Source organism: Trachemys scripta, chromosome 13 (assembly GCF_013100865.1).
Source record: "Trachemys scripta elegans isolate TJP31775 chromosome 13, CAS_Tse_1.0, whole genome shotgun sequence".
Lineage (NCBI taxonomy): Eukaryota > Metazoa > Chordata > Testudines > Emydidae > Trachemys > Trachemys scripta.
Window position 1 is genome coordinate 209,153 of NC_048310.1, and position 14,815 is coordinate 223,967.

At 45.4% G+C, this 14,815-nt stretch overlaps 1 protein-coding gene across 1 annotated transcript in view; it reads right to left on the minus strand.

Moving 5' to 3' along the window:
• Positions 1 to 2,981: 2,981 nt before the first annotated feature.
• The window catches only part of KIF24 (kinesin family member 24), a 36,695-nt gene continuing 24,861 nt past the window's right edge, over positions 2,982 to 14,815 (minus strand). Inside the window, exons 10-13 of the mRNA XM_034788667.1 lie at positions 13,763 to 13,872; positions 10,252 to 12,738; positions 8,391 to 8,484; positions 2,982 to 4,861 (exon numbers count right to left, since the gene is read on the minus strand). Of these exons, the coding sequence (XP_034644558.1) occupies positions 4,721 to 4,861; positions 8,391 to 8,484; positions 10,252 to 12,738; positions 13,763 to 13,872 (2,832 nt within the window). The 3' untranslated portion in view covers positions 2,982 to 4,720. The remainder of the gene's footprint in view (positions 4,862 to 8,390; positions 8,485 to 10,251; positions 12,739 to 13,762; positions 13,873 to 14,815) is intronic.

Consider the following 14,815-nt stretch of genomic DNA (forward strand, 5'->3'; position numbering starts at 1 on the left):
GACAAAAAGATAATGTTGATGTAATATACTTAGCCTTCTGTAGGGCATTTGACATACTGCTCCAAGATATTTTGATTAAAAAACAAAAATGATATCAAATTAACAGGGCACATATTAAACGGATAGCTCTCAAAGTGCAGCAGTAAATGGGGAATTATCTAGTGGATCTGTTTCCAGTGGGGTTCCACAGGGATTGGTTCTGGTGCCCACAATTCAAGAAGGATGTTGATAAATTGGAGAGGGTTCAGAGAAGAGCCACGAGAATGATTAAAGGATTAGAAAATCTGCCTTTTAGCGATTGAGCTCTTTGAGTCTATCGATTTAGCTTAACAAAGAGAAGGTTAAGGGGTGACTTGTTTATAGTCTAGAAGTATCTGCCTGGGGAACAAATATTTAATAATGGGCTCTTCAGTCTAGCAGAGAAAGGTCTAACACCAACCATTGGCTAGAAGTCGAAGTTAGACAAATTGAGACTGGAAATAAGGTGAACATTTTTAATAGTGAGAGTAATTAACCGTTGGAACAATCTACCCAGGGCTGTGGTGGATTCTCCATCATTTTCAAATCAATGTTGTATGTTTTTCTAAAGTCTGCTCTAGGAGTTGGTCTAGATGATCACATTGGTCCCTCCTGGCCTTAGAATCTCTGAAGCTGTCTGCCTTCCAAATGGTTAAGGGTTAACTAAAATGACAGGGCTGCCAAACCCTACTCCTACCCTGCCTGTTGGCTGAGAGAAAACCTTAGGGCTGCCACCAATTGTAATGGTGAAAGCCTGGAAGAAAGCCCCTATTTGCGGCTCTGGGAGAGGTGGTGGCAGCTGTCACTCTGCCCATTGCATTCCGTGAGTTAAGAACAGCACTGTGGCTCACATGCACAGCTGCCCCTGAACCTTTTAGGGACCAGTCCACAATTGTCTCTGCTATAACTGACTACCGCTGTCTCAGCGTCCTCTGTTTGTCTCCGGAGCACACAGGCACGAGGCTGCCAGTGGCAGCCTATCATGGCGCTTGTTACTCCAGGGTCCATTTTTAAACTTCAAAACCTCTTTCTATTCTTTGTTCTGCCCCAGGTTTCTGGTGTGGTCAGTCATCTCTCCCTGTCACTGTGCTCACTGTAACAGGGCAAGACCCTCTGAGTGGAGGTGCTGCAGGCTGCAAATTATTAAAAAAAAAAAAAAAATTAAAATGATCAATCGTGCAGCTGGCCAAGTTACTGGCATGATGCTTCTGAACCAAGATGTCAAGGGAAGTGCTGGGCTTGTGTGTGGGGCCGTGGTGTTTATACTTCTGCCCCGTTGAGCATTATCTTTTACAATCTAACTTGGATCAGATCACAACAATACATTTAATCGTGGACAAAGTGTACTAGAGCCTTTGGTAGTCAATAGAATTTTAATTTAAATACAGTACATTTAAGCACAACCCAAAAGTCGGCCCTGCACGCTAGCATCCACTCACTGCACTCAAATTCAAAAGTGAATTCATTTTAGTTCTTAGTTTACGTGATTTTACATGGTCAGGCTCTTCCTACAACCAGGTTGTTTTATAAACAGTACACACCCCATTCATCAATCTGAAATGAAAACCATCTCGCTCAGACTTCACTGTAATAGACAGCAAGCGCATACCTGTAAAGGGACGCCAACTTGCACACGAATTAAAGCAACATCTAAGTAACAGAACTGAAAGACTGGAGGGGAGAAATGTTGTTAGTGCATTCGACAGCAGCTTGTGTAGTCAATATTACCGTTTCCACTCTGTACTCAGGATCCAATTCTCCAAACAAGTGGGCCTTTAACACACGACTGCTGTGCTTAATGTTAATGCGTGCACGTGTTTCCAGGTTTGGTGCCTTCGTTTCCTCTCCTGTTTATGAACATCTCTTACACAGTAACAGGCAAGAAAAATATTAAGTAGAAAAATTAGATTGTGCCACCACAACCCAAGGACACATGGAGTACCTGAGAGGAGTTAACTCCTTTTGAAAAACTGCCTAGATTTCAAGTTATTGGGGGCCCTTTTAACTTAAAATGTACAGGGAGAATCACGCTCTGCTCAGTCAACTCTCCTTGAAATGGGTTTGCTAGGCTGAAATGTGCCAGTTCTAATCCCTTTCATACAGCACTGAAGACTGAGCACTGAGACAGAGCATTTAAGGCTTACATTCAGCTGAGGTGCAAAAATCCTGTATCCAAACTGGCTCCCACCTCCTGGACGGATGGCTGCTTCGCTCATCCATATTGTCACTGATACATCCTGGAAAACTAGTGAGGTAAGATCAATGGGTTTTTCATGCAACTGGTGTCACAAATGGTTCTTCTCCGGCCACCCACTTAGAAATGGCCATTTTAAATAATCCCGTAGGAACATGGCTAACCCTTCTCCCGGTGAACTTTCAGGCTTTTGCTTTGCTGAGCCTTTCTTTAAAATTCTTCTCCCTGGTATGTGGAGGTTTTATTACTCACCTGTGCCTGCCTGCGTGCCTTTGGGGCCCCTCTGCTTCCCAAATGTAAAGACACAGAGTCCTGCCACTTGCTTCTAGTCTTCGCCTTGGCAGGCGCTCACTTCCTGCTCTGTATATAACCATCTGCCCGGAGGAACCCTCTCCTCTTCCTGTGACCGCTGCACACACTTCCCTCCCACCTCCTGCCTAACCTGCATGCTAGCCACAGCACTCCACCACCAAGCTTTGTCTTCTGCAAATATGCTAAGAAATTGCTATGGACGCTATTGTAAAATGTCAGTATCTACCTGCTTGCAGTCCTGGAACGTTCAATGATAGACTGTCTGCTGTATCTTGGCCCCTCTCTGAGCATTCCTGACCCACAAGGGATGGAGGGGAGGGGAAGGGCTTTCCAACAATCATGTATTTTAAAGGAAAATTCCCGAAGAAACTCAGTGTCACCTCTCCTCTTACCACTCAGTAATTAGAACCACCTAGGGACTAGTGTAAGGAAATCCATGTTCCTCCATGTTTTTTTCCCTTGACTACTGACTATCAAACATGTCTGCCTTGGTACATGCCAAGGTATTATGCTTAAAGGATATAAAACAGGTACTTTCTCGCTCCATGTCTGAATGCCTCATTTCCCTGAGGAGTGAAAGCTGCTTTCTAAGAGGCAAAGGCAACCTGGCTGGCTTCCTGGAGCTGCTGGTTTCAACTGTGACTTGATGCTGGCTTGTAATCTGAATACATGAAAAACCTTAACTCCTCACATCTTGGAATACAGCCTCTCTGCTCCCAGAGATAAGCCAGCCGGTTGCGAGAGGGAGACCTGACAGCAAGGGAAGTCAGAGAACTTTGAAAGATCACTTCTGAATTTAAGGTTGCTTTACATATTTCTTGCCTTAGAATTCTGTTCCTGAGCATTTGTTATATGTAAAGTTTCTAGGAGCATTTGCACAGGGGTTACCTTTGCAGAGCCCCAAGCCACTAGCTAACACTGTCTGTCTGTCTAGCTGAAAGGTTACTGTACTACTGCCTGTCACAAGCCCAGGCTCCAGTGCAGTTATGGTTGCAGATTCTCAGAGGATACACTGTTACTTCACCCCTGACATTTATGATTAACTCCAATATTTTGACCAAGCCCCTTTTGCCTATGTCCAAGTTCTTTATAAACTCAGATTCCTCTGAGAATAGATTTTAGAATGTGTTCAGTTTCTGGAGTACATGATCTGAGCTGCACATTCTTCAAGGTCACTTATGGCTTAAGCTGGTATACTCCTTTGTGGAGCAAACGTGGGACGTCGGAGACCTGGCCGTTGTATCTGTGGAGGGATCTAGTTGATGGCTCTGAGGTGTGGGATTCAGCAGCCAACTTCAGGAAATAGTGAGGCTAATGAGGGTCTAAACCCAAACACAACAAGCTGGTGATATTTTGCAGCTGGCTCTGAGGGGGGAAATCAGTTCTGCAGTTTGATCTGAATGGGAGAACTGTACTACTGCGTAAGCTGCAGCAGTGGACAGACCCACAGCCATCCCACTTGCCACTAGGCCAAGATACACTGGCACCAATGTAAAATCAATACAGGCAGCAGCATGTGAACTTTCAGTGCAAGTTCTCTTGCATATGAGCCTTCTTAGAAGTCATTTATTGTCCATCACTTAAAGCATCCTTGCACTAGGTCTGCAATGTTAGTACCGGGCACAGACTGACTGTAGCCACCTCCTTGGTTCTTCCGAAACTATAAACCAGTCTGGCTCGAACTAGATTTTCATTGAACGCCTGCCTGGTTATTTTACTCCAGCAAACAGCTGTTCCCCTTCATTTCCTCACTCGCTTCTTAAAACCGTTCTTGTAAGTCTGGAATATTTCTTTTCAGACTTTTCTGGTTTCAAAGGGTTTTCCTTTGCGTCATTTTCTCAGCAGCACACAAGTGCCTTTAACGAGAGGAGCGAGTATGAAAACCTCACCCGGGGACTCCTGCTGCTGCAGGGTGCATTTTAAGGCGACAGAATTATTGCTTCAAAGCATATGGTTTCCTATTAGAAGGATGGACCTGGGAATGCAGAGCCCCTGGCTTCAAACCCGATCTATAAAGATTTCTCATTGACTTACATTTCTCTCAGCCGTTATCTAAAATATATGTTAATCATAAACACCAAACTTGACACTAACCACCTCCCTTGCTGCAGGGGAACCTAACCCCCACCGGTGGGGAAATAGTGAGCATGTGTTGCCGGAACTAGTCCGTGTGGGATGAATGCAATCCGAAGCGGACTAAGGTGGTGTAGTTCGTTGCAGGGTAGCGTCAGTCTCGGGCCAGGCTAAATAGAGCTGAAGCTGGGCTCGCATGCTTTGGATACACTTTGATTTCAGCATCAGGATTTCGTCCAGTTTGGTCACATACTTTTCAAAATCCTAGAGTGGAAAACAAATCAACAGAATTAATGCTGGCCGATGGATGATGGGGCGGAGGGGGAATAACTAGCACGCACAGAGTGAGGTGTGAGGAAAAGAGCTGCTCTTCGGAAGCGGTAAATAAAAGTACGTTTTGCATTCTACTTCCGTTGTCAGCGAAGCACTCAATATTCTCTTGGGAAAGGCCTGACCTTGAAAAACAGCACAGCTCTTTTTGCAAGAGTCTTGGGGCCCCAGCTCCTGGGGCTAACTGGCTTATTTACTGATCCCCCTGTACTTCTGTCTTCCAGTGAAGTTAGTGCTGGCAAAGGGGGCTGGATCATAGGTCGGGATGGTAACAGTCCTACATAACTCTGGTATTGATTGGGTGCCAGATACAGTAGTAAGAAAGCACATTCTCCAGTTCAGCTGTACCCCCCTCTTCTCTCCAATCTACAGGAAAGATGCAATGCAAGCCCGTTCCTATCAATGCACCTCAGTCCTGACCTGGGGGGAATCAGCACTGTGATAGTCTCCATAGCCCATTTACTCTTAGGTCCCCCTCACTTGGGCCTGTCCACGTGATTTTTTGGGGGGAAGGGAAGGTGGTGGGGATGGGCTGGTGATATTGATACCTGTATACTAAGAACTGAACGGAGTCCATTAGGTCACATGGTAGGAATTTGTGGTTTTGGTAAGGAAGCTCTGATTCAATTCCAAAGTAAATTTAAATTTAAAGAATTGCTGTCAGCGATTGGTTACAGAGCACAATCACTTAGAAACAGCTGAACTGTGTGTTATGCAGTTTGGATGCTCTACAACTTGTTATAAGGGGATTTGTGTTTCTAGATTATTATTGTATCAAGGATTATTAGTTGGTGTTTTACTAGGGAAAGAATACTGCCTGTGTCAATCATTTTATTGGAAGGCTGTATCTGTGTCTTCCATGTACTTCCATAGCTACCTTCAAAACCCATGCCCAAGGAAAGAGATTAAGGGGGCAATAGGTGGGCTATTCTAGGAGCACCCCAAAACCTGTTTTTCAGGGTAACACACCAATGCCATGGAAAGACTCTTACTTGCCCCTAGGGAGCAGGTGAATATATTTTCCAAGTCCCTTCCAATGAATGATAGAAATTCAGGCGGAAAAACTGAATATTAAAAAAGGAGAGCTGCCTCTGGCTAACCAAAGGAGTATTAGCATGGCGCTTGTCGAGCCCCTTACTGAACATCCCTGGTACGTTATTCAGTAAAGAAGCAGCTAGAAAGCTTGGTAGACTTGCCACATGGTGGCTCCCATTCTGAATTCTCTCAGGCAAGACTCCCTGCAGCCACACTTGAAGTTTGAAGCTGTTTGGAATGAAAATGCCTTTGACCAGAGGTGATGCAGAAGGGGAGCTTAGCTTCAGTGATACGGACAGAGAGCTGAAAAGGCAGCAAGACTTTGATCGGGGACATGGAAAGTAAAACAATTCTAGGTTTAGAGGAGCAGAGGGCCTTGTTACAAAACCAGCTGAGACCTGTGTGCTTTTACAAGCAATAGAAGAGGATAACCCGAGAGCACTGGCTGGTAACAATGCACATGGGGCTGTGCGGATGCCTGCACAAGGTAATGGCATCCAAGGTGCGGATTGTGACAGTTATCCAATTTCCTGTGATATCCTGGACAAAACTGACTGAATTAAGTTACACCTTATTGAATTAAGTTAAGTATTTTTGGAGTTCATTGTATTACAAATGCAAAGGAGTATGGATTATTGTGGGACTGTATGGAACTTCTTTAGGAGGAAGACAAGAGAGTCATGCAATCTCTGGGAAGTGTTGTGAGCTTCAAAAGACTATGCTGAACAACGTAGCAGACATGACTGATCTTTTGGGACAATCTCTGAGAAGTGGAATTCCTAGGAACTACTTAGGAGGAGTGGATTGCAGACTTCCCCCTACGGACTCAACTTCTGAAGCTTCGGAGGGGCGGGGGAAGTGGGGGGGGGTTGCCTGCTGCTCACCTGTTACATTAGGGAAGTTCAAAGACAAACTGTATAAAGGAGTAACTGACTTACTAATGAGTGTGCTTGTTCTGAGCGAAAGCTGTTATGAACATGTGACCACAGAAAACCCCCTGGGTGGAGCTTGAAGGACTTATCACCACCTTGAGTCCTGGTTGCAGCCGGGGTGATCTCTGGTAAGCTTATTAGCATACACACAGGTTCTTTTATTGTTTCAATATCTTTTCTCTGTAATGCTTTTACCCTAAGGATCAATGTGTTTTTGTAGAATGAGCTGGGTGGTAATGTACCTGTGGTCAATTACACTGTTAACTCTCTCTGAGGAGAGAAGTGAAGCAGGCCTGCTTGGGTAGTCTGTCTTTTGCTGGGGATATCACAACATAGTCTGGGAACTGTGCAGCCTGGAAGTACCCTGATCAGGAGGGAGAGACACATGGGTCTCCACCCCAGAGAGGGGATAGGAAAGGAGCCTGGAGTAGGAACCCTCCCTGGACCTTAAAGGGGGAATACAGGGGCAATTGCCCTAAACTGTGACAAGGATATTCTAAGGCAGTGGCTCTCAACCTTTCCAGACTACTGTATCCCTTTCAGATACTACTGTATCTGATCTGTCTTGTGTACTCCCAAGTTTCACCTCCCTTAAAAGCTACTTGCTAACAAAATCAGACAAACATACCAAAGTGTCACAGCACAATATTACTGGAAAATTGATTTACTTTCTCATTTTTACCATATAATTATAAATCAATTGGAATATAAATATTGTACTTACATTTCAGTGTATAGTCTATAGAGCAGTATAAACAAGTCATTGTCTGTATGAAATATTAGTTTGTACGGACTTCACTAATGCTTTTTATGTAGTCTGTTGTAAAACTAGGCAACTATCTAGATGAGTTGATGTACCCCCAGAAGATCTCTTCATACCCCCAGGGGCACATGTGCCTCTGGTTGAGAGCCACTGTCCTAAGAAATCCGTAATGTGACTGAGGGAAGCAAGCCAGAGCTGCGGTGATGGAGCAGGGCACAGTAGAAAGAAACTGGGAGAGCGAGGCCTTGCTGACTAGGAATCAACAGATCTGTGGTGGGACAGGTAAGAGAATCCCAAATGAGAGACTGATGTGTGAGGACATTTTACTAACGTCTATGTACAGGGAGACATGTTTCTGTACTACTGACTGTCATTTAACCCACACTGCAGTGACAAAAGCTTCATGCGGGACATGAATGCTGTGATATCCCTGGAGACTGGTGTGAGATAAGAAAAAGATGTTTTAAATTAAACTGTTCGTCGTCAGCACGTCATTCTCAATCTCTAGCCAAGAAACTGGCAGAGTGGAGATCAGCCAAACCACAACAAGTCTTGGAACCGAGCAGTCTCCTATTAATCTGACTCGGGGGTCAGATACAGGTAGGCTCCAAAAAAGGGGAGAGACTGAGAACAGGAATTGATGGTGGGATGTCACTAATTCAGATGAATGCTCTTTAGGATCCTTACAGACGTTCAGTGAGCACTGAAGTCATCATTTGAAACAAACACTTACTGCTGCCGACATCTGATTGATCAAGGTCTCTTCCTTAAAACACAGGGATGCCATTTCATCCAGCTGCTCTCGATGGGCTTGAATCACAAGCTGCCTAATTAACATAACAAAAAAATAACGATGGTTACGTCGCCCTCCGTTCCACCTGTAACGATTGTTAGTGGGCTCTGACAAACTTCTAAGGAGAGGAAATTCCACAGATGGAGGGCTTCAGCTGGGAAAGCCCTGCCACTGAACATATTCAGGCAAGACCTTCATGTCGTGCACACGGATGTCACTCCATTGACTTCAGTGGCCTATGCCAATTTACATCAGCTGAAGAACTGGCCTGGGGTATTTGAACAGGCTTCAGCTGCAAGCACTTCTCAGCTGGTCTTTGCTGTGATGATGGGGTAGAAGAAAAGAAGAGTCTTCAACACCTTGAACTGAGTCTAGAAGTAGGCAAGAAGCCAGTGCAGAGACCTTAGCACAGAAGCTATGTATTTATGCTGGCCCACACCCCAGAGAAGGTTGAGCAGCTACCGTCTGCACAGGTCTGAGCCCCAAGGACAGTGGATTGCAGTAGTCTAGCCATGGATGACTAAGCGGGGAGTGGCCCACAGCTTCTTGGCTAGTCATTGATGGCACAGTGGCCCATAATGCCTCTTACCAGCTGGAATCCAGGAGCAAAAATGCTGCCCAGTAGGACTGACTGTGAACCATGCTGGTGAAAGTCAGGCACGTGACCTTCAATACACAGTGCAGACACCTCTAGGTGCTTCTCTCTGCTAGCAAGCACTGCTTCTGTCTGAAATGGGTTGGGTCACAGCCAGTTCATCTGGATCCATGGCTGTTAGATAATGGGAGGGCAACGTCTAGCTCAGAGGTGGGCAAACTACGGCCCATGCGCCACATCCGGACTGCGGGACTCTCCTGCCCGGTCCCTGAGCTCCTGGCGCAGGAGCTGTTCCCCCTCCCCCACCACCTCAGCTCACTGTGCCGCCGGCGCAATGCTCTGGGCGGCAGGGCTACAGCCTGACCCGGTCTCTGTGCTGCGCGGTGACGTGGCTGGCTCCAGCCAGGCCATGCGGCTGCCTGTCCTGGTGCTCTGGGCGGCGCGGCTGTAGTGCCGCCAGTCACCAGGGTAAGGGGGCAGGGAGCACGGGGGGTTGGATAGAGGGCAGGGGAGTTCGGGGTGGTGGTCAGGGGGTGGGGGTGTGGATAGGGGTCGGGGCGGTCAGAGGGCAGGGAACAGGGGGGTTGAATGGGGGGAGGAGTCCCAGGGGGGCAGACAGGAAGGAGGGGGGGGGTTGGATGCAGCTGCGGGGGGCAGTCGGGCAGGGGTTCTGGGGGCAGTCAGGGAGAAGGGGTAGTTGGATAGGGCAGGGGTTACAGGGGGGCAGTCAGGAATGAGAGGGGGGTTGGATGGGGCAGTGGGGGTCTGGGGGTGGTCAGGGGACAGAGGGGTGGATGGGGCAGGGGTCCTGGGGGGAGGGGGAAGGCATCAGGGGGCCGGGCCATGCCTGGCTGTTTGGGGAGGTACAGCCTCCCTTAACCAGACCTCCATACAATTTCAGAAACCCAATGTGGCCCTCAGGCCAAAAAGTTTGCCCGCCCCTGGTCTAGCTTTTACTAACTTGACTGTAGGTGTCTGATTTCACTATCTGGTTAACTGGAGTGGCTGTTTCATATTTGTTTCTGTAGGGATGCAGTAGTTATCTAACAACTTCTCTATATATCTGACTCCAAACAAGTGTGCTTGTGTGTGTGTGTTTGTATAGTACACATAGCACTATATAAAACATTTAAGCAAACGTACAATGTGTTTGTTCAGTGTCTCTAGTTCACACAACAGAAGATAGTGTAGTAGATACAAACTTACTGTGCCTTTCCCAGGGCTTCTCTGTGCCGGTTTGATGTTTCTGACGTATCAATCTGGGCGCTAATGATGGATGGATTTGGGCGAGTGTTTTGATTTGCTAATGATCTGATCTCTTTGGTAACGGATCTTGAATCCTGTTCTGCAGCATCAAAACAGTCTTGTGTAAAAATACTTTGCATCAGTTTATTCTTAAGCAGCCCTATTTCCTCACCACTGAATGACAACTTGAATGTATCTTCAGCATGGTTCAAGTCCTTGCTCCTGAATTCTGATCTGGACTGCAGTGGGCTGCTTTCTCTGGAGGGGGATGAAGTTGTACACTCCACTCTTCCTGCATTCAGAATGGATGGTGCACATGAAAAGTAACCCTTTTCAGGCAAATCAGCATGTACAGTCTGAGACGGGGGCCCAGCATTGGGTCCTTTACCCATGCTAGATTTTTCTGGGCCGCTCAACAGGCTACCAGTGGTATTCTCAGAATCAGCATCATACTGCCTGCTGTTATCCAGGTATTCTCTGCACTTTAAGTTACGAAGCAACAATTCATCTTCATTCTCTCCACAAGGGTTTTTGACTCTCACAGATGCTGATGCTTCTGTCAAGTCTTCATCTCGGACAGATAAACCATTAATAGAACTCTGATGTGTGTTCCATGGAGATGAACCTCCAAGGCTACAAGAAGGCTTTGCATCACGACAGGACGGCGAGAGCCGCTTGTTCTCAGTTTGTGGGGAGTGCTGCAGAGTGGACTTCCTTTCACCGTGATACATTTGTTCACCCAGCTCTGGCATGCTGCCCGTTGGTGAGGCTTTATTTCTAGGAAACTGCCTGGCCTCTCCCTCTAATCTTTTGCTGGGGCTACAGGTTTTTCTTTCCAACATCTGTTTCACTTGGAGAGCCTTTTCCTGATCAGAAAGGATGTTCTCTTGATCAGCTGCCTCCTCACTGTCAAGGAGAGACATTGTCAGAGGGGCCATCAGCTCAGAAGTGAATTCTGATGAAGTATTGAAAGCTCCACAGGGGCTAGTTCCATTTTTTAGTTTCTTCCCTTCTAAGTTTCCTGCAACTGGAGCTTGTCCGTCTTTGATGGATTCTTCCCTTTGTGCACGTGGAAGACTGCTCTTGTTGCATTTTGTAGTCCCTGAATCCAGTACGTGGGGAACATGTGAACTTTGTGTCCCCTTTTCTGGGAATGAGGAGCTTTCACCGGGATAAACTAGATGTCTGTATTCGGATTTGTATTGTTTGTGATCAGGGGGTAAATCTTTGCTGTTTTTCCAGGTACTGACAAGTTCTTCCCGCAAGCAATAAGGTTTTTCTGCAGTATTATTGTTCACAGAAGAATCAATAGTGAAGTCATCCTCTGTGCTCCAGTCAGACTGAGTCTTGCTACTTTCTCCATCTATAATGGGCTCCCCCGGTTCTGGAAATGCAAAGCCCTTCCCATAGTCCCAGCTGTCATTAAGTTCATGCTCTTGTGTATGTGTTGCATGTTCGAAAAATAAACCCTGTCTCTCTCGGCCTTTCTCCTCCTCACTTTCTTGTTCTCTCTGATGAAGGAAAAATGAAAGTTGGCTGCTCTCACTGGTGTTTCTTTTAACTTTCCTTTGGTTGGATATAGGTGAGAAAGAGTCTTCACTAAAATCACTGTCGTCCAGGTCTTCCAGCAGCATCCCCTCTTTGCATTGGGAGTCCGTGGGAGGAAGGCTCCGGTCTTGTTTAACTCTAATTTCCTGGGGCTTGTATTGGGCTAAAAACCTCTCAAGTGGTTGATAGTTCAACTTCTGCTGTAGAATAGGTGGCTGCTGAAACTGCTGGTGGTAAAGGCGCAAATGTTGTTCCCTTTCTTTCTGATGTGGAGGGAGCTTTGCCCAGGTTTCAATGCACTGTTTGGTAAAAACATTTGCAGAGCGCTGACTGCTGTCTGATGGGTGATTTCCATCTCCAAAGGAAAAGCCGTTTCTGGAAATGAGCTGTTTTTGTACAGGTTGCACTGTCTGTACTTTCAGGCATCTGACAGGCTGTTTATCTTGAATACAATTATCTCCTTGCCCACTCTCTCTTGTCTCTGGGACTGCAGCTGTAGCGGCAACACAATCTTTTGCAGTATGATGCTTCTCAGATGGCAGTGTCAGATCATCAATCTTTTTCTTCATGGGATGATGCCCTATCTTTAGCATTCCTTTAATGGGACTGGTGTGATTGAGCCAGGGTGAGCTTGGATTTCCTTTGTGGGCATGACCCTTGGCTCCTTTTGGGGTAGAGGAAAAAGGGACATTGGTTGGATGGAACACTGAAGGGGATGCCTTTATTCTCAAAGAACTTAAAGGATGATGGAGTCCTAGTTTTACTTTCTTTGGAGAGCTCTTATCTCCCACATGCGTGGAAGGAGAGTTTTGGATACGTTTTGGAGATACATTTCCAGCTATCTGACGTCTGTTTGTGACAGGGGTACAACATTTAATCCCTTTCTTCAGTTCTTTTACCCTGTAAATAAGGATTGTGCATTAGAAAAATTAAATGCTTTCAAATACACCTCTGCCTCGATATAATGCGACCCGATATAACACAAATTTGGATATAACGTGGTAAAGCAGTGCTCCGGGGGGGCGGGGCTGTGCACTCCGGTGGATCAAAGCAAGTTCGATATAACGTGGTTTCACCTATAATGTGGTAAGATTTTTTGGCTCCCGAGGACAGCGTTATATCGAGGTAGAGGTGTAATTTACAATCTCATTAGAGCAAACTAATACTTTGGTACATTAAATATTGACTTCAATGTCACAATTTGGATTTTAATCATTGGCTAATCCATGGAGGCATCAGATCATCTGCTACAGAAATGCAGTTACTTCTATGGAGGTTTGCAGCAGCTGTTTCAATAGGGAACAATAACAGTACACAACAGTTTAAATTAGGAAGTGAAGAATACCTCTGACCAGTTTAAACTGAAGGAAATTGTATCTACTTCTCCTCTCCTCCAAATCCCTCCTCAAGACCCACGTCCATCTTGATGTCTATAGGAAATTAATGAACTAACAACATGGCTTTTGGTGCAAGCTGATCTCAAGAACATTTTTGATTGTCTTTTTTATCTTTCTCCTCCACCCTTTTCTGTGTTGCTTTTGTTCTGAGTCCTTGCCCCGAAGAGTTCACAATCCATCTTCCTCTGGGTATGGACAGCATCTAACATATTCTGGGAAGTACCATAATACAAATAACACTAGAGTTTGTCAAGGAGGTTGGGGTTATGTTATGAGGAGTACCATGAGATTTGAATCAGTACAAGCTGTTAGGACCTAAATTATATATCATCTGAAAGAAGAATTTAAAAGACCCAGAGAATTAAGTGCCCCAATATAATAGTGTAGCAGATGAAGATTGTTTGTCACTGTAAGTTGCATTTTTTGCTCTTTGCCCTATGAACTCACCAGTTGATGCAATCTAAATATTTTCATCCCAAACCATTACTCCTTTTTGACTCTCAACATGGAAAATTTAAGTCACCTACCTGTCAGCATATCGTAACGTGTTCAGGGTGTGTTCCGTAGCTATGTGGCTAGGTGACACATTAGCTATCATACACGTCTTAGAATTTCCAATGAAAGAATCTTTTAGTACCTTGGAGGAGGAGGGAAAATATAGCTTAAGATTCTTAGTAACTAGTGTATTTCTTTTAAACAATCCAGTTTACAGTTTAGAACCAAGTGTTCCTCTCTTCTCCCACCTAAACAACTTGTCTCTGTTGCGATTTTTCATGTAAGATTTAAAATGAATTCAAGTGTTGAATCTGTCCTTTAAACAAGCCCATTTTCTTACTGGTCACCCCAAAAGTGGTGGTGTGTTTGGGAGAATAAAGCATATGTTATAATTAGAGTAACCCAATACTAATTAAAGCTTGCATGATAGTACCACAAAGAATGTAATCACAAGACTGTCTCTTTAAGTGGTTGTCCGCCATATGAACATTTCAGAACAATTGGCCTACAAGATTCTCCATATAGAACTTCACACAGGAATAAAATAATGTTATCCTGGAGTTTAGTGAACTCTCCACCACATCATTCCCCGGGGACCAACTGGCATTAACCCTATGAATCAGGGCTTTGGAGCGGAGCCTGGAGCTGGAGCGTGGAGCAGCTCCGGAGCAGTGGAGTTGCAGGTTTTTGCCTGGAGCTGGAGCGGAGCCAGAGCACAGCTCCAAAGCCCTGCTATGAATGCTGATCTTTCCTCTATGATCAGAATGCATGCTTGGGAAGCTATGCAAGTGTCCAGTCTCCAAGGGGTTAACAATATACCAGGGGTAGGCAATCTATGGCACGCGTGCCAAAGGCGGCACGCAAGCTGATTTTCAGTGGCACTCACCCTGCCCGGGTCCTGGCCACCGGTCCGGGGGGCTCTGCATTTTAATTTCATTTTAAATGAAGTTTCTTAAATATTTAAAAAACCTTATTTACTTTACATACAACAACAGTTTAGTTATATATTATAGACTCATAGAAAGAGACCTTCTAAAAAAGTTAAATGTCTGACTGGCACGTGAAACCTTAAATCAGAGTGACTA